The 19,442-nt window shown below is 47.6% G+C and overlaps 1 protein-coding gene across 1 annotated transcript; it reads left to right on the top strand.

Moving 5' to 3' along the window:
- The first annotated feature begins 1,828 nt into the window (after positions 1 to 1,828).
- Positions 1,829 to 19,209, top strand: Tmem130 (transmembrane protein 130). Its single transcript, XM_036171845.1, has 8 exons — positions 1,829 to 2,027; positions 9,532 to 9,837; positions 11,863 to 12,022; positions 13,660 to 13,826; positions 15,464 to 15,548; positions 16,231 to 16,433; positions 18,353 to 18,465; positions 18,751 to 19,209. The coding sequence occupies exons 1-8, from the start codon at positions 1,937 to 1,939 to the stop codon at positions 18,898 to 18,900; spliced, it is 1,275 nt and encodes a 424-aa protein (XP_036027738.1). The 5' UTR covers positions 1,829 to 1,936; the 3' UTR covers positions 18,901 to 19,209.
- The last annotated feature ends 233 nt before the right edge of the window (positions 19,210 to 19,442 follow it).

The following is a 19,442-nucleotide window of genomic DNA, read 5'->3' on the forward strand; positions in this document are numbered from 1 at the left end:
GGACAGGCTCCAAAGCTACACAGAGAAACTCTGTCTCAAAAAAACAAACAAAAAAACAACCCCCTCAATTTTTTTGTTAATGTGTATGCATATGTCTGTATGAATATACATGATGTATATGTGCTGTGCAGGGATTCTTGTTTCTCTCTTGGCAAGAGATTTTAACCAGGTTCTAAGACGAAAGAGCTCCTTCCCCCTTCTCACCTCACTAAAATTTTCCCTGCCTCACTATTTTGCCTTAGTAGGGATATGAACTCTGGGGCTTCTCCCATCTGTGACCAAAAGATACTCCATTGCACCACCTTGCTAGTACCAACAGAATAACCTACTCTCAAAAGGCTACCATTAGCAAAAATCAGTTGGGTGCCAGTGAGAAAGATTGGCAGGCAAAGGTGCTTACTGCCCACCCAGCCTAAGGACATGAGTTCAATCCCCTGGACCCAGGAGACTCAATTTCTGCAAATTATCTTCTGACCTCCACAATACACTAGCAGGTGTTTGACTATAATATATACATGTACATACACACATAGAATTAGGTAGATAGATAAATAAGTGTGAACTTTCTATTACCCAGAAGAATTAAATTAGTCCAAACAAACTACTGCTAAAATAAATGAGATTCTCTTAGCCATACCTATCATGGGTCTCTGGGTCCTCTGAGGATGACAGTCATTATCTTCATCACAAAGGCTGCAACTACCAGGGCCTCTCAAGATTGGGCCTATTCCCTTATAGAAAGAGAAGTATGGGAAAGTCCCTGGACCCTCAATTGCTATCTCACCCACTCCCTCCCATACCTTTTAGCTAGCAGTATACAGTTCTGCCTTGTCTATGAGCTTGTGGCCCTGGAAAGTAATACAGTGTATAGACTACGGAAGCCTAAGGGAATCGGGGGAACTCCATCTATGCAAGGGAAAACTTTGGCTGGATTTTAGGAGGAGCAGGTCATATTTGTCTTCCCAAGCAGAAAATAACACAAAGCTACACAAATAGGTGGTGGTGGCTCACGCCTTTAATCTCAGCATTCAGAGGCACAGGCAGGTGGATCTCTGTGAGTTTGAGGTCAGCCTGGTCTACAGAGTGAGTTCCAGGACAGCAGGACTACATAAAGAACCACCCCCCTCTCTAATTGGTTTTTGGAGACAGGGTTTCTTTGTGTAGTTTTGGTGTATGCCCTGGGTCTTGCTCTGTAGACCAGGCTGGCCTCGAACTCACAGAGATCCGTCTGGCTTTGCCTCCCTAGTGCTGGGGTTAAAGGCGTGCACCACCACCTCCCAGGGAAACCTGTCTCAAATAACAACAACAACAAAGCAAAAACAAAAATTAGTCAACAACAGTTAAGTATGTGCATTCTTCTTCAGTAGGACTATCCCCAAGGAACTGTGGCTAGTTTGAGTGGCGACATTGTGTAAGTACAAAATGTATACAAAGTAGTGAAAATTTAGGACTGTAAGAGATTTAAGGGCTAGGGAGAGAGGACTTAGTGGGTTGTTTGCTGCGCAAGCATAAGGATCTGAGTTCGGATCATCAGCACGCATTTAAAAGTCAGGCGTGGTAAGCATCTGTAGCCCCAGGCTGGGAGGAACAGAGGTAGACAGACTCCATAGGCTCCTAGATCGTCTGTCTAACCAATGTGGTGAGCTAAAGGTTCAGTAAAGAGACCCTGTTTCGGGCTGGAAAGATGGCTCTGGACCCCACAGAAGCACGATGCGGGAAGAGAGCATGCGCACCTGGTGAAGTAAGGATGGTTTCTGTGATCCCTAGAGGGGAGGGACTCCGGGGCTCCGCGGAGGGCTGTGTGGGCGGAGGTGGCTGAAGGCGGAGACAAGCGAGCGCTGCGTCTCTACGCACAGCCACACGAACCTGCCACTGCGGAGCTCCAACCCAGCTCCCTGCACATCGGCCGGGAGTCCCTCAGCATCCACGCTGCGCCATGGCAAAGGCCGCCGATGTCTGGTCCGACCTGGGCCTCGTCTTCTTGCTCGCCTGCCTCCTGCCCTTGGGCCCAGCGAAGGTGGCTGCAGGTAAGCCAAATTCTGCCTGGAGCTGTCCAGTGCTATCCAGAACCTGAGCTACTGAGATGGCACTTGGGGTGTCTCCCTCCTCCCCCTCGATGCCTGCCTTCAGCACTCTGCCCTGGGAAGCACATCCATCCGGATGCTTGGGAATAGTACTCACTAGGGGAGGGACAGGGAGTATGGATGCATGCAGGGAACCCCGGGTGGGTTGGGAGAGGTCATCGCGCCTCAGCCACCCCCAGGGAGAACCGCCCCCTTTGCCTGCATGGGGCAGCGCTTTTGCTTTAAGATGTCCCTTTTTCTAGAGGTTTCCACCGTGATTGAGTTCGCTTAGGGGCGGCGCAGGTGCTAGTCTGCAGCCCAGGAGGCCAGTCTGCCATTTCCTCCCTGGGAATGATTTTTAAAAAGGGGATGGGGGGTGGGGTGGGGCTTGAGCCGACAGATTCTTCCCTAGGCTCACCAGGACCAATCTCTCCGTGATGAAAAGACCAACATCAACCTTCTTACCCCATTTTAGGAGTAACAAACGACACAGAATCGAGAATTGTCAGAGACCGGTGGGTTGTGAGTAGCTGGAGGAAAAAAACAAAACAAAACAAAACAAAACAAAAACCCACATCATTCTTCACAGCGCATCTGCCCATTAAAAGAGAGGTGGGGGAAGAGGGGGACCTGGTGCAGATTTGTGAGAACGGCAGAGCCACGAAGTAAATTAAAAATAAAAAAACAACCTGCGTTTTTGGCATGCATCAGAGGATTTTGTGGGAATTTTGCACGTATCAAATTACCTGCACCCTCCCCCACTCCTGGAAATTCAACATAGAATTCATCTAGAAATGGACACCCATTGGGTTATATGTGTCTAGAAGTTACGTGATTTAAATTACAAGAAATACACAACTTAATATCTATCTGTCTGTCTGTCATCTATCTATCTATCTATCTATCTATCATCTATCTATTTATTTCAAGGCAGGATTTCTCTATATAGCCCTGGCTGTCCTGGAGCTCACCCTGTAGCCAGCCTAGCCTTAAGCTCAGATCTCCTACCTCAGGCTCCCCAGCGCTGGGATTAAGGCATGTGCCATCTTATCAGGCAATATTTATTTTGAGATGAGGTCTTCATGAATTGTCCAAGCTAGCCTCTACCTTGCACCCTCCTGTTTCCTCTACCTAGTGCTGGGATTATAAGCATGAGTCACCACTGTAGTCACACACACACTAAAAATAAAAAGTTCCCCCAATGGGGTCTTATGTAGCCCAGGCTGGCCTAGAACTCCTGATGCTCTTGACTTACCTCTTTAATCCCAGCATTTGGGAGACAGAGGCAGGTGGATTTTTGTGTTATTTAGACCATCACAGGTGTGTTTGGTAAGTGTTTTTGGCTGCCTACATGTGCTATGTGAAAAGGCCACTGTAGTCATTATCTAGAATGTTCCAAGCCTCACATGTTTCATGGGAAAACACTGAAGCCCTGGTAACCTGTTAGGAAACTGGAGCCATGCTTTTGAGGGCGTTGCCCTTTTTTCTGTTTTGGCACATCTAGTTCTATGTCACTTGAGTGCACTTGGGGTATGACAAAGGTCTTCACTGTCCACTGGATACCCTGTATACTTCCCAAAAGCTCAGAGGAAGAAGGAGGTCACCTTGACCGGGTGAAGGGGGTCCAGGGCCGCTTCCCCGCCCCTCCTTTAGACAGGCTCTCATGTAACCTGGGAGGCTGGTGTCAAACTCATACAGCCAAAGATGACCTTGAGCTTCTGATCCTCCTGCTTCTACCGCCAGAGTTTGGGGGACCATAGGGGTGTGCCACCACACTCAGTTTGATGAGATAGTGGGAATAGACCTTGGGGCAACATGGGTGTTAGGTAGTCGCTCTACTAATTGAACTATATTCCCAGCCCCAACTTCCAATTTGTTGTTGTTTTGGGTGTTTTTATTGTTGATGTTGTTTTGAGACAGAATCTCATTATGTAGCCCAACTGGCCTGGAATTCATTTATGTAGACTAAGCTAGCCTTGAACTCACAGAGATCTGCATACCTTTGTCTCTCAAGTGCAGTAAAGATATGCTACACCACCATGCCTGGTGTGGCTTCTGTTTTTAATTTCTTTTTAATTTTTTTTAAATTTATGAGCATGCACACTTATCAGTGTGAATGTATGCTCACATGTGTTTGAATGTCTGTAGAGACTAGAAGAGGGCTTTGGATTCCCAAGATCAGGACGCTTGGGAGCTGTCCATAGTAGACGCTGGAAACTGAATTCAGGTTCTAGGCAAGAACAGCCAGGGCTCTTAACCACCGGAGCCATCCCTCTCGCCCAGCTTCTGTTTTTTAAAAGACAGTTGTGGTCTCCTTCAGGCAGGACTGGTGGGAGTTGCCCTGAGCTGGGCAACCATTTGCAACAACAGCGTCAGTGGGTCCTCCTTCTTCCCCGCTCCAGCCAGCTGCCCCCTGATTCCATTTCCATGGCAACCAATCTGCGTCACCCCGCTCTCACTGCAGATGCAGGATGGCAATTAACATGCAGCTTAGTGTTCCTGCCACCTCAGAGCCTCACTCTGGTCCTTGTTCCTCCTCCACTTGAGTGGGAGGAGGGAGGGGTGGGTGGTAGTAGTGATGGGGGGCATGGAAACAGGTAAGAGCCTTTGAGGAAAGGGACATGCTGCCTGCCAACTAGAGGGAGGGCAAATAGTCCTGGGGGAACAGCAGCAGTAGCCCTTTCCTTTTGTATTACGTACTTGCCTGGATGCTATGGCAAAATAGCTGGAAATGGGACTGAATAGATGCCTCAGGGAGTAAAGGCACTTGCTGCCAAAGCTGAAGACCTGCATTTGATTCCTGGAACCCAAACATTAGATGGAGAAAACTGACCCATGCTACATGTCCATTATGATACACACATTTGCACATATGTTCGAGAGCGCACACACACACACACACACACACACACACACACACAACCCCCCCTAACCCCCCCCCCCAAAAAAAAAGATAAATGAGTGTTCAAAAATAGAGTCCATCATGTCAGGGAATTTATGGTAGCAGGGGCCATGGCTAGTCACATTGCATATACAATCAAGTGGATCTCTGTTAGTTTGAGGCCAGCCTGGTCTACATAGAGAGTTCCAGGACAGCCAGGAGTACACAGAGAAATCCTGTCTCAAAACTAAACTAAATCCCACCATGTTGACCATATTAACCCTCAAACCCACAGTATCTAGGATAGCAGTGGCAGCCCATGCCTTTAGCATCATGACTCAAACAGCTTATAACTCAACAAATGGATTTGAAGAAAAGCGATTCGTAAGAGGAACCCGGGGCGGAACAACAGAAAGGACTGAAGCCAGAGTCCCCAGTTGGGACTGGGAATGTTGTGAGGTAAACAAGGGGCACGTTTGCAGACAGACTTCTGGTTTTGCTGAAGACTCCAGCAGGTATCCTGTGAACTCACTCTGAGGAAGACCATGTCCATGCTAGGTTACCCAGCACCTGTGGGAGTGGGGCACACAGAAGGGGTTCAGTCAGTAACCCCCATGTGAACAGTCTTCTGTGACAGTGCCAGGCGGTCTGGACTTCATACCACATCTTCCTTTCCAGGTAATCACGTGGCTCAGAAGTACCACTGAACACTAACCATACAGTTTGTGTGTGTGTGAGTGTGTGCATGCGTGCATGGGTGTACACAATGGTGCACATGCATTCACATGCATGCTCCTGTATGTGGAGGTGAGTGGGTGACCTGAGATGTCTTTCTCAGATTCTGTCTGCCTCTGGCTGCCTCATATTAGCCATTAATAGCATATGGTTGTGATTAAACACTTGGGTTTTTGCTAATATGACTTTGAGGCCAAATTCTTAGTTTTAATCAAATTTAAACAATCACAGTAGAATCTGGAGCTCATTAATTCCATTAGGTTGACTGGCCAGCAAGCCCTGGAGATCCTCCTGTCCCTCTCCCCAGTCCAGGGATAGGCGTATCATCAGGCCTGGCTTTTTCACATGGGTCTGGGGGACTGAACTCAGGTCCTCACGACAATGTAGCAAGCACTTTATCCACAGAGCCATGGCCTGAGCTCCTTACTACATGGTAAGCATTTTGCTTGCACAATAAAGAAGCAGATGATTCTTGTCCTCAAGGAATTAAAAGTACATTGGGAGAGAAGAAGAAATCTTCATTCAGTATAGTGATATCTCAGTGACAGTAGTGTACCCAGTCTGTCAGGAGAGCACTGAGGGGTCAGGGCGCAGGAAAGCTTCTCGAAAGACTTATGGTGGGACAGAAGGTAGGACAGGAATTTTTTATTTTATTTTTAGATTTATTTTCACTAGAATGTTTGCATACCCAGGGATCAAAATCAGGTTGTCAGGCATGGCAGCAAGTGCCATTACCCACTGAGCCAGGATATACAAAAACCCTGAAGTCAGAAGACCAAAGCATCCTGGGAACTGGAAAGTTTTTCTTTTTTAGACAGGGTCTCACTATGTAACCCTGCCTGGCCTAGAATTCACTCTATAGACCAGGCTGGCCTTGAACTCACAGAGACCCACTTGCCTCAGCCTCCTGAGTGCTGGGATTAAAGGTGTGTGCCACTGTGCACGTCCTGGAACTGCAAGAGTTAAAGTGGCTGGCTGCCAGGTGTAAGGTCCCCAAGTGTGACTCTAGACCCCAAAGGAAGGTTCATGATTACACTAAATTGAATTCGGGACACTTGTTGGAGCAACAAGAGATAAGACATAAAGCCGGTCACTTGACTGGAAAATAGAGGAAATAGTGGAGGTGGGGACAGTATTAGGCACTACTTGGCACTACCAGCTTCAGGAGAAGTAAGTCTGAGTTTGCAGTTTTTATTCCTGGCCATTTCACACTTCTCAGCCACCACCAGCCACAGACAGCCCAGCAGGATGCTTTTTAAAGTCTTAGTGTACTGGTCACATCTTATATGTCCTGCTGTGGTGCAGGGACAGGTGGGAAAGCCTATCTATAGGGGCAGGGCTTCCCTGTCTCTTTGTGAAAGGATCCAAATTATTAAAAATGTGTCTTTCAAAAAAAAAAAAAAAAAAGAAAGAAAGAAAAAAGAAATAGAAAAGAAAAGACATAGATCAGGGCCAAGAGCAGAAATCCAGATGACTGTATGTGGGGCCCCTGGGAATGGGGTGTGGTGTTTGAATCTTAGACGGTCTTTAATAAAAAAAAAAAAACCCAGAGCTAGATATCAGGGTGAAAGGTGAAAGATCAGAGAAGCAGAGCAGCCTGCCATTAGTTCTTACCTCTACGAAATCCTCAGCCTAAGGAGAGTGAGTTCCTGTTTCCTCACGCCTTAGATACCTTTCTCTGCCCTGCCGTATTACTTCCTGGGATTAAAGGTGTGTGTGCTTCCCAAGCAAAGGCATGAGATCTCAAGTGCTGGGATTAAAGTGTGTGCCACCACTGCCTGACCTCTATTTCTAATTTAGTGGGTGGCTCTGTCTTCGGATCCTCAGGCAAGTTTATTAAGGTACACACTACATCACCACAGGGATAGAGTGGTGATGTAGAAGAGGGAGGGTACCCAAAAAAGAGAAAATCAGAGGCCTGTGGCTGGTGCTTGGGACAGCTGCTTTTTTTTTTTTTTTTTTTTTCTTCGAAGATTGTTCTACAGCACAGGCTGACCTCAGATTCACATGTAGCTGAGGATGGTCTTGAACTTCTGGACCTCCAGTTTCCACCTCCTGAGTGCTAGGATTTTTGGTGTTTGTCACCATCATTCCTGGAATGGGAGGGATGGAACCCAGAGCTTCATTCACTCCAGGCAAGCACTCTGCCTGCTTAGAGTGTACCCAGCCCTCCACCTGACCCCACCTGGCTCTTTTCATTCTAACAAGAAGTGAGGAGAGAACAAAAATTCAGAGATTCAACTACCCATGGGAAATGGGGCTTTGAGCAAACGGAAGTTTTCTGTGTGCCTCCGGAAGATTGACCACTAGCCACCTTGTTATTAAACACATGAGGGCATGGGTGCAGGGACTGGGAAACAGAATGCTTAAGTAAATGTAAGCAGTCACAATAGGTTAATTTACACCTAGTTACATGTGGTTACAATGTAGACTGACTAGAAAGGGAATACATACTATCAATGCCTAGGAAGGCTTGAGCCTCATACAGGGACTTAAGCTGGGAAAGTGGGTTTCGGTGAAATGAGTCTTAGGTTGGGTGTGATGGCATGAGACTGCAACCAGAGTGCTCTAGAGGGGGAGGCAGGAGGATTGCCACAAGTTCAACACCAGTTTGGACTATGTAGGAAGGATCAGGCCTTTTTTTTTTTTTTTTTTAAACAAGGTCTTCATAGCTTGCTTAGTTTGCTTGCTTTTAGCACTCAGGACCTCCAGCCCGGGGATGGCACCACTCATAATGGCTAGGGCCCTCCCCAATAAATCACTAATTAAGAAAATGCCCTACAGCCCGATCTTATGGAAGTATTTTCTCAATTGAGGCTCCCTCCTCTCAGGTGACTCTCTCTTGTATCAAGTTGACATAAAACCAGCTGCAACAATTATTATTACTTTAATTATGTGCGTGTGTGCATACGTGTGGTTTTGTGGGCATGAGTGCAGTGCCAGAAGTGGCCAGAGAGGGCATCATATCCTTCCAGAGCTGGAGTTACAGATGGTTGTAAGCTGCCAGATGCCAGTGCTGGAAACTGAACTCCATTCCTCTGCAAGAATAGTACATGCCTTTCACTGCTGAGCCATCTCTCCAGCCCTGCCTCCTGCCCTATTTTGTTCTCTCTTTCTCCCTCTCCCTCTCCCTCTCCCTCTCCCTCTCCCTCTCTCTCTGCAGGGTTTCTCTGTGTAGCCCTGGCTGTCTTAGAACTTGCTTTGTAGACCAGGCTGACTGCAAACTCAGAGATCCACCTGCCTCTGCCTTCTGAGTGCTGGGATTAAAGGCGTGTGCCACCACCACCCGGCTTCTGTTCTGTTTCTTTAGATGGAGTCTCACTATATAGCCCAGACTGGCCTTGAACACAGTCATTATGTAGCCCGGGGTGGACTCAAATATTCAGTCCTCTTGCCTCAGCCTCCCTGGTGCTGGGATGACTGGCATACAACACTGATCTTAGTTCCATTTTATTATTAGTTACTATTGTTAATCTCTTATTGTGACCGATTTAAAGTTCACCATGAATTGTATGTATGAATGAGAGAGAGTGAACGAACAAGGAAAAACACACAGGATACTTTGGGTCTGGTGCTGTCTTTGATTTCAAACATCAGGTAGGAGTCTTGGTAAGGATCCCCTGTAAATAAATAGGGACATTCTGTGGTGCTACATTTATTTTGTGGGGGGTGGTGGGCAAAGGAAGACTTGGGGGAGTTGGCTTTCTTCTTTGCCTGAGGAATCAAACTCGCATCATGAGATTTGGTGTGATGAGCTATCTCGATGGCCCCACTGTTATCACTGATGACTGGAAAACTAACTGAGGAATTCCTTGTTGTCTTCCTGAAACCTGGCCTGCATGTGTCTCCTAGGTCTCTATAATCTTAGTCTTGCTACTGATGGTCCTGCCACCATTGGCACAGAAGTGACCATCTCAGCCAGCCTGATGGTCAAGGACAATGGCAGCCTGTCCCTGCCTGCAGACACCCACCTCTACCGTTTCCACTGGATCCACACACCACTGATACTCACTGCCAAGACTGAGAAGAATGTAACCTCAACCATCCGGGTGGTGGGCAGAGTGGCTGGGGACTTCTCTGTCTCTGTCTGGGTCACTGCTGTCGACTGCTGGATGTGCAAGCCGTTAGCCAAGAACGCCCTGGTACTCCCCATCAAAGGTGAGGATCTCTGGAGGCCTTTCATGTTTACCTGTTTGCTTTCAAACTCTTTCATGTTGTGCAACCCAGGGCCTCGAACATGCTGTGTTAGTGCTTCACCACTGAGGCCTACTTTCAAGTCTTGTGCATGTGTGTTTGTGTCTGTATGTTCGTGTGTGTGTGGGGGGGGGGGGGCTTCAGGCAGCATCCACCACCTTTTTTTTTTTTGAGACAGAATCTCTCTTTGGCGAGCTCACCAATTAGACAGGCTGGCCGGCCAGTATGCCCTAGCACTAGGATTATGTAGTTGGAATTTTCTTTGGGCCGACAACTAGCTCCTAAATAAAGACACTTATTATTAATTATGAATGCTTGGCCTTAGCTTAGGCTTGTCCCACTAGCTCTTATAACTTAATTTAACCTGTTTCTGTTCGTCTATGTTTTGCTTCAGGGCTTTTTACTTTTCTTTCTTTCTGTATGTCATGCTTTCCTGCTTTCTCTGTGTCTGGCTGGCTGGCCCCTGGCGACTCCCTATCATCTCCTTTTCTTCCTATCCTGTGCCTAAATTTCTCCTCCTCCTTACTCTCCCTACCCAGAAGTTCCGCCTATACCTTCTCCCCCATTAGTTGCTGTTCAGCTTTTTTCTAGACCAGTCAGGTGCCCTAGGCAGGTAAGGTAAAACAGCAACACATCTTTACATAATTAAACAAATATTCTGCAACAGGATTACAATGTATTCTACCACTCTGCACAGCTTTTTTGAAAAATGTGGGGGATCAAATTCAGATTCTTATGCTTTCAAAGCAAGCACATCACCAACTGAGCCATCTCACATGGATTCTTGATTCTTCGTTAAGTTAAAAAAAAAAAAAAACAGAACATAGGGTCAACAAGATGGTTGAGCGGGTAAAGGTGCTCATTGCAAAATCTAAGGATCTGAGTTTGATCCCCAGGACCTACATGGGGGAAAGAGAGAACCCACTCTTGAAAGTTACTCTCTCATCTTGACATTCATATCATGGCATGGGTGCACACATAGACCAAAACACTCACAAAATAAATAAGTAGATAAATAAATTTAATTAAAACTTTTTTACTTAAAAAAAAAAAAGGACTGGAGAGTTGGCTCAGAGGTTAAGGGCATTTGTTGCTTTTGAAGACAACCCTGATTCAATTTCCAGCTCCCACATGGCAGCTCACAACTGTCTATAAGTCTAGCCCAAGGCGACCCAGCATCCTTTTCTGACCTCCTAGAGCACCAGGCACACACACTCATACACAGAAAACAATTTTAAAAAATAAAGACTCAAGACCAGAGAAATGGTTTGGCAGTTAAGAGGGCTTGCTGCTCTGGCAGAGGCCCAGAGTCCAGATCCAGCACCCACCTGGGACTTACACTATTTTTTTTGGTGTTGGGGATAGAACTCAGGGCCTCCTGTGTTTTAGGCAATTGCTTCATTTCTAAGTCACATTCCCTACCACGCCTATATCCTTTAAATTATCTCCCTATGCCTTATAGTATCTGATACAATATAAACACTATGTAAGTAGTTGTTATGTTATATTTCTTAGAGGACATTAACAACAGCAAAAATAGTGTATATGTATTCAGTTTTGATGCATATTTTTTTATTGTTTTGAGACAGGGTCTCATGTAGCCCAGGCTGACCTTCAACTCACTGTGTAGCCAAGGATGGCTTTGAACCCTTGATCCTCCAGTCCCAGCCTCCCAGGTGCTGGAATTACAAGTGTGGGCATCACGTCCTGCTTCAGCCCATGTCTTTCTTCATGGCGGGTAGCCCTTTTGCCAGGAAGAGTGGAGTCACTGTGAAAGGGAGGTGGGGCAGGGGCACAGATTGAGCATGTGCTGTGAGGCAGTGACTAGAATGTCTCTGTGTTGAAGGATCTGTGGGGTCCCCCACACTGCACATAGTTCTGACAGCTGGAGGAGGCTGAGCCAGGCTGCTCTGCTCCAGCCCAAGGTCACAACTCAGGCTATGGGTACCTCATGCCTCTGTGAACTCACTCTCCCTTTGTCTTTCTCAGAGTCGCTTGTGGGAAAACTAGTCATTACCCAAAACACCTCTGTGTCTTGGCCGAATGCCTACCTCACCAATAAAAGCCTTAGATTCTCCTTTTTCCTCCATGACCCGAGTGACTTCTTCAAGTTGGCTTCCTTCTTCTACCGATGGGACTTCGGAGACGGGTATGCATCCTCTCTTCCCCCACTCTCTCCCCCCACCCCTTTTCCGGGATCTCACTACACAACCTTGGCTGCCCTGGAACTCATTATACAGACCAGGATGGTCTTAATTGCAGAGGTATGCCCGCTTTTTCCTCTCAAGGATTAAAGGTATGGGCCACCATGGCCAGCTATTTACTCTTTAAAACAATTGCCCATCAGGTGGCGGTGATGCACACCTTTAGTCCCAGCACTCAGGAAGCAGAGGCAGAGACAGGTAGATCTCTGATAGTTCGAGGCCAGCCTGGCCTACAAAGAGAGTTCCAGGACAGTGGGGACTACACAGGAACATTCCCCTCTCTCTGTCTCTCTCTCTGTTCGAAGTTCAGAGGACAGCTTGTGGGAGTTAGTGTTCTCTTTCCACCACATGAATCCTGGGGATCAACCAACTCAGGTTATTAGACTTGGTAGCAAGTACTTTTACCCACTGAGTCATCTTATTAACTTCAGATTTGTAGTTTTAATTGTTCTTGGTTTGTTTTTTTCAGGGTTTGTTTTTATTTTCTTACTCATGTAAATGTATGTTCATGTCTATGTATAGATATGTGCATATGAATGCAGGTGTCCATGGAGGCCACAGGAGGAAGACAGATCCCCCAGGGTTGGAGTTATAGGTGGTTATGACCTACCCAAAATGGATTCTTGGAACCAACTAAACTGGGATCCTTTGCAAGAGCATGGTTTTAACCACTAAGAAATCTTTCCAACCCTAAGAAAGAAAGAGAGTCTGGTATGGTGGTACAGACCTTTAATTCCAGCATTCAGGAGGTTTGGGCAGATGAATCAGGACGTTAAGGCCAGCCTGAGCTACAAAGCAAGTCCAAAGTTAGTCTGGGCTCATAAGACTCCACCTCAAAAGACAAAAACAAACAAACAGAAATGTAGGAAGCCAGAACCAACAAATTCAAATTTAAAAGCTATGGGTTTTTGTTTTTGTTTGTTTTTATTTTTGAGACAAAGCTTGTCTGTGTAGCCCAGGCTGGCCTTGAATTTAAGATCCTGCCTCAGCCTCTTGAATGCTGTAATTACAGGTTGTTGTGGTGATATAGTGTTTGTAATCTAAGAAATGAAACTTGCCTGAAGGTCAGAGGACAGATCCAGCTGCAGGGTTAGCCACAGAGGTCAGGCAGTGGTGGCTCACACCTTTACTCCTAACACTTGGGAAGCTAAGGTTTCTGTGAGTTCAAGGCCACACTGGGCTACATGAGGTTTATCCAGTCTAAAAGAGAAACAGAACCAGGCAGAGGTGGCGCACATATTTAATTCCAGCACTTGGGATCACACACCTTTAATCCCAGCACTAGGAAGGTTGAGACAGGAAGTGATATGGCTGGGCAGAGAAAGGAATATAAGGCAGGAGGAGACAGGCACTCAGCCTCTTTCAGGCTGAGGAGTTGGTGAGGTAAGAGGTGGTGGCTGTGGCCTGCTCTGCCTCTCTGATCTTTCAGCTTTCACCCTGCTATCTGGCTCTGGGTTTTTTTCATAAGACCATTTAGGATTTCGTGCTACAAACTGCTTCCATGATGCCTTGCTGGATTCCCTTCTGAATTCCTGGAAAGGGAAGCAGTGGTGTCCATGTCCTCCTCCTTGTCATCTTACAGGACCTTGTTGATCACTGACACCCCTGTGGCCCACTACAACTATTCGAGTGTTGGAACCTTCACGGTGAAAGTCAGGGTTGTGGCAGAATGGGAGCAGACAAAGCCGGATGCCGTGAAGGGCACCGTGCAGAAGAGTGGTGACTTCTCAGCTTCCTTAAACCTTCGGGGTAGGTCTCCCGCCAGGTTGGCTGTACCCCAGGCACCCCAGACCACACTCCTTCCAGATCAAGTGACTCTGGGCTAGCATCAGCTGCACTTGAACGGGTATTCTTGAAGCCATCTCTACTGTAAATGTCTGCCCCAGAGAGTCCACTCAAGGCCAGACAGAGTCACACAGCTACTCTGTAGCAGAGCTGGCATGTGAGTCCAGGCCATCCTGTCCCCAGAGCCTCAGCTTGACCAGACACCTACCACAGGGAATGGTAGGGATGCTCCTTATTCTTTAGTCACTACAGTTTCAGATCAAAGCTGGCTAGGGAGGGTGGGAAGCCTCCATCTAGTTACCTGGCATTGGTTTGGGCAGTTTTCAGAGATTTCTTTGTAATGTGGGGGAGAAGGGATGTACATGATATGCACGTATACCTGAGTCCATGCTTAACGTGTATGTGTGTGTGTGTACGTGTGTGTATTTAAATGCTTGTGGAGGTCAGAGAAAAGCCTTTGTGTTTTCAGATGCCCTTCACCTTTTTAAAATTAATTGTTTTTGACAGTGTAGTCCTGGCTGGCCTGGAACTCACAGAGATCGGTCTACCTCTGCCTCCAAGTGCTAGGATAAAAGGAATGAGTCACCACTCTTGGGTCAACAATCTTCATGTGATACAAGTGTTTCTCACTAGCCTGGAGTTTACTTAGTAGGTTAGCCTGACTAGCCAGTGACTTCCAGGGATCCACACATCTCCACCTCCCCAGCTCTGGGATTTCAAGCAGGTGTCGCTGTACCCAAAATTTTTTTTTCAGATACTGAGAGTGGAATTCAGCTCCACACTTTACCCACTGTTCTATTTGGGTCTCTGTTGCTGTGATAAAACACTGACATGCCAGGCAGTGTTGGTATACACCTTTACTCTCAGCATTCAGGTGGCAGATGGATCTCTGAGTCTGAGGTCAGCCTGGTATACAGAGCGAATTCCAGGATGGCCAGGGCTACACAGAGGAACCCTTTCTTGAAAACAAACAAGAGAAACAACAACAAAATCAACTAAAAGCAACTTAGGGGAGGAAAAGGTTTATATGGCTTACACTCCAGGTTGCAGTCCATCACTGAGAGAAGTCAAGGAAAGAACTCAAGGCAGGAACCTGAAGGCAGAACTGCTTGCTATTCCACTCAACATTACCTCCAACCAGGGAAGTCATGTTGAGGAAGTACAGCGGAAACTATGAGCTTGCTGCATGGCAGCTCACTCACTAACTCATGCTCAGCTAGCTTTCTCATACAGCCCAGGACCACCTGCCTAGAGAATGGTGCTGCCCACAGTGGTCTGGGTCCTTCCACAATCCATCACAGAGATGCCCACAGGCTAATCTGATCTGGGCAATACCTTAATGGAGACTCCCTTCTCAGGTGACAAGTTGACAGAGTTAACTAACTAGGACATCAAATGAGTTGTCTCTCCAGCCCTTGGAGGATTTTCTTGCCTCTGGTAATGGCTGGTGCTTTTCTTGAAGCATAGTTAATGGTTTAGTGACAGTGGGTAAGAGAGTGGGTGAGAGGCAAGGACATAGATGTGGCCATGCAAGCTAAGGGACTGTGCACCTTGTGTTAGTCCTCAGCCACTGGGTCTGATGGGTTTCTCTCTCCTTACAGAGGCCCTTCAAGGCATCCAGGTCTTGGGGCCCACCCTCTTGCAGACATTCCAAAAGTTCACAATGACCATGAACTTCCTCGGGAGGTGAGTGAACCTGAAGAGTGATGTATGGGTGTTTCATGGCCTCTCTAGATTACCAATCACTCCACAGATCCTGCTCTGACCTTTAAAGAGCCTGAGTTTCATGGGAGAATGGTACCTTCCTGTCCTGTGGCTATGACCTGGGGAAGAACTGTGGCCATAGCTCTTTCATTTTTTTGAGTTCTGCATCTGGAATGTTGAGCTGTATTAGTTAATGTTTTCCTTGCTGTGACAAAATACCCATCCTAAGGAAGGAAGGGTTTATTTGGGCTCACAGTTCATGGTGCAGAGGCATGGCAGAAGGATCTTTAGATGCCTGATCCCATGACATCCTCAGACAGGAAGCAGAGAGTGATGAATGCTGTTGATCAGCCTGCTTTCCCGTTTGTATTTAATCCAGGACTGTAACCCATTGAATGGTGCTGTCTACATTCAGGGTGGGTCTTCCCTCCTTAATTAACCTAACCTAGAAACCCCATCACAGACATGCCCAGAGGTTTGTTTACATGGTGATTCTAAGTCCTATTAAATTGATAGTTAAGATGAACCATCACATGGACCAGGGCAGCCTGGTATCCGTATGGAAAGGACTCTGAAGTTTCTGCCCCAGTTAGCTTCCCTGGGCTTGGTCAGGCACCTGCTCCTTCCCAAGCCATTTTGAAAATGTGTATCTGTTCTTCTGTAGCCCACCTCTGGAGGTGTGCTGGGGCCTGAAGCCACAATGTCTCCCACTGGAGGACAGAGAGTGCCACTCTGTGTTGGTGACCAGCACATCTTTTAACCTGAGCCACGTCTTCCAGGACCCTGGGGACTACTGCTTCATCTTCCGTGCTGAGAATGTCATCAACAAGGCTCACCAGTACCACAGGATTCAGGTGTGGCCCTCCAGTAAGTGACACCTTGCCTTCTGCTGCAGTACCATTGCGGGCATCAAACCCTGCCACCACCTCTGGTGACCAGCCGAGCACTTGGTAGCCAATCCTACCAAGGCTGTCAAGAATTGACTCCACCAGCACTAAGGTCATGAGTAGTTCTCCTAGGTGAAGAAACAGCCCACATTTCAATGACCAAATGCTAAAACCACCACCACCACCACCACCACCACCACCACCACCCACACTCTGCCAACATCATCATTAACAACCAACACTACCTATTTCAGCACCAACTCAAAACTCTACCATTATTATCCTGAACATCCTGCTAACCAACAACACCACCTCAGCCCCACCACCAGCTCCACCAACACCATCTCCAGCACCAACACCAAACACCACCAGAACCATCCTTAACAATCTACCAGTCTAGGCACCACTGCTGAACTCCACCAATGCCATCACACTCTACCAATCTATACCACCACCAGTCTTTACCAACGGCAGTGCCACCACCCAATTCCATTACAGTATCCCTAACACTCTACAACTTCATCACCCTCACTAAATACTGTTTACAATACTCTACCCATTCCAGCACCACCACTGCCACCAAATTCTGCCAGTACAATCCTTAACACTCTACCAACCTAGTAGCACAGCCCCCATCAACTCTGCCACACCTCCATGAACATCAGCATATTAAAGAGTAACAATGAAGTCAGCTCCCACATGCCCGCCATTCCCCATTTCCATCTTCATTTCTGCTTCCTCTATTCTCTGGTCTCTTTCTGAACTCCAAGAATTCTATCCCAGTCCAGGCCCTGAAGGACCTCATGGGCCTCATTGGGTACCTTGGGTTCTGCTAGCTCCAACATGCTCTGGTGAGTGTCCAGAACCCCATGAATTCTGTGAAGAAGATACTTGTCCAAGGCTGGGGAGAGGGCTCAGTGGGTAAAATACTTGCTGTACAAGCATGAGGACCCAAGCTCCAGTCCCCAGAATACATAAAAGCAGGATGCAAGCCTCCGTCTGCAACCCCTGCTCTCCCAGCATCGCTCAGTGCCTGTGGCTGCTCTCAACACTCCTCACCACGCCCCCTATTCTAAGCCCCTCCCTCTCAGGGGCGGGGCTTCCATTTACCTTCCTCCAGCCTGATCCCTATAACTCAGTCATTTTGGTCTCTTCGTCTTTTGGCCCTGGCTGCCTCTTTGGCTTCTTCAGAGCCAGAATTTTGGGCTCAGTCAGGAAAGTGCTTGCCTTGTAAACATGAGGATCAGAGTTTGGTCCCCAGAATCCTTGTAAAAAGCTGGGTGTAGCTAGGAGGCAGGGCCAGGAGCTGGCAGCCTGGCCTGCTTGGTGAAGGCCTTGATCCTGTTTCAAACAAAAAGCCAAAGGAACCCAAGGAACAACATTTGAAGTTGTCCTGATTTTCATGTGCACACACACTTGTGCACACATACATAACTGCACACAAAATATAATATATCCACACACTTACAAACACACACACACACACACACACACACACACACACACAAAACCCAATATTTAAAAAAATTAAGTATTTATTTATGGTATGTGCCCTTTTTTTTTGGAGACAGGGTTTCTCTGTATAGCTCTAGCTCTTCTGGAACTCACTCTGTAGACCAGGCTGGCCCCAAATGTAGAGATCTGCCTGCCTCTGCCTCCTCCGTGCTAGGACTAAAGGCGTGTGCACCACCACCAGCTATTGTGTGTGCTTGTATGTGTGTGCCATGACACACGTGGAGGCCAAGGGACAACTCTGGGAGTCAGTTATCTCCTTCCATCACCGTGTTCACGCCTGGGATGGAGCCCAGGTCACCAGGCTTGGCAATACCTGCCTTTACCCTCACACCAGTATTTCAACACCAGCTACCCAGTCCTCTCACCCTCCTCTCTCCCTCCCAGCCTTCCAGCCCATTGTCTTTGCTTTCCCGTGCGCCACGCTGATCACTGTGTTGCTGGTTTTCATCATGTACATGACTGTGCGGAGTGCTGCTCAACAGAAGGATGCGACGGAGGTAGGCACTATGTGGGATGGAGGCTAGACCACTGAGCCGGGTATGGTAGGCCAACCCGAATGTCGTCTGGAGGGAGTCTTGCTAATGATGTACCAAAGAGACATGAGTAGACTGGGTAGTAGGTTTGCTGAGTTAGCTGATCTCCCATCTGACTGTTTCCTTTCTGCTGAGCTCTCAGCCCACCGAATGGGCTGGTGGAGGAGTCTCCCGGGAGGAGGTAATTGATCGAAAAGGTTTCATTCACCAGAGGTGGCTGATTTTGACTTTCCCCCTATGTCTGACAAGAGCCCAGAGGTCACTGGGCTCAAGTGCTGCTGCCAGCTGTGCTGTGGATCCCTCTTCCTGGAATCACCATCCGAGTACCTGGAAATTGTCCGAGAGGACCACGGGCTGCTTCCACCCCTCTACAAACCTATGAAAACTTACAACGTGTGAACTCCCCACCCCATGCCTCTCAGTGTTCGCTGATCACCCATCGGGAGCTTCGGGGCAGGGTGGCATATGCTACTGAGCAGGAGGGGTTCACACAGGTGTGGCCGTTTGCCCAGACTGGTCATGGCTCTGTACAGTCCAGTTGTTGTGATATGTCCTTTGTGTCACCCTCCCAGATGTCATCCACTCATCTGTACACTCTAGTCACAGCTGTTAGCTTTTCCCCATCACCCTCCCACCCTCTCCTGAGCAGGATTCTGATATTTGTTGTGCTCTATTAAGACTCTTCCAAGTAGACCTGGATGCCCCTTACCCGTTGCTTTCATGTTAGCACATCTGTGACTCACTGGGGATTCATGAGGCAATGCAGCTCCACTCCAACCAGAGAGAGCTAGGAAGGAGGTCACAGATGGTTAAGGATGCATAGTGAAAGGTAACCCACACTCAGATGGACACACTTACAGCAAGGGGGCATACACATGGATGTGATGGTGTAGCTCAGATGATCTGCTGTATATCTCCAAGGCATGATCATTGCTGGGGTG

Source organism: Onychomys torridus, chromosome 22 (assembly GCF_903995425.1).
Source record: "Onychomys torridus chromosome 22, mOncTor1.1, whole genome shotgun sequence".
Lineage (NCBI taxonomy): Eukaryota > Metazoa > Chordata > Mammalia > Rodentia > Cricetidae > Onychomys > Onychomys torridus.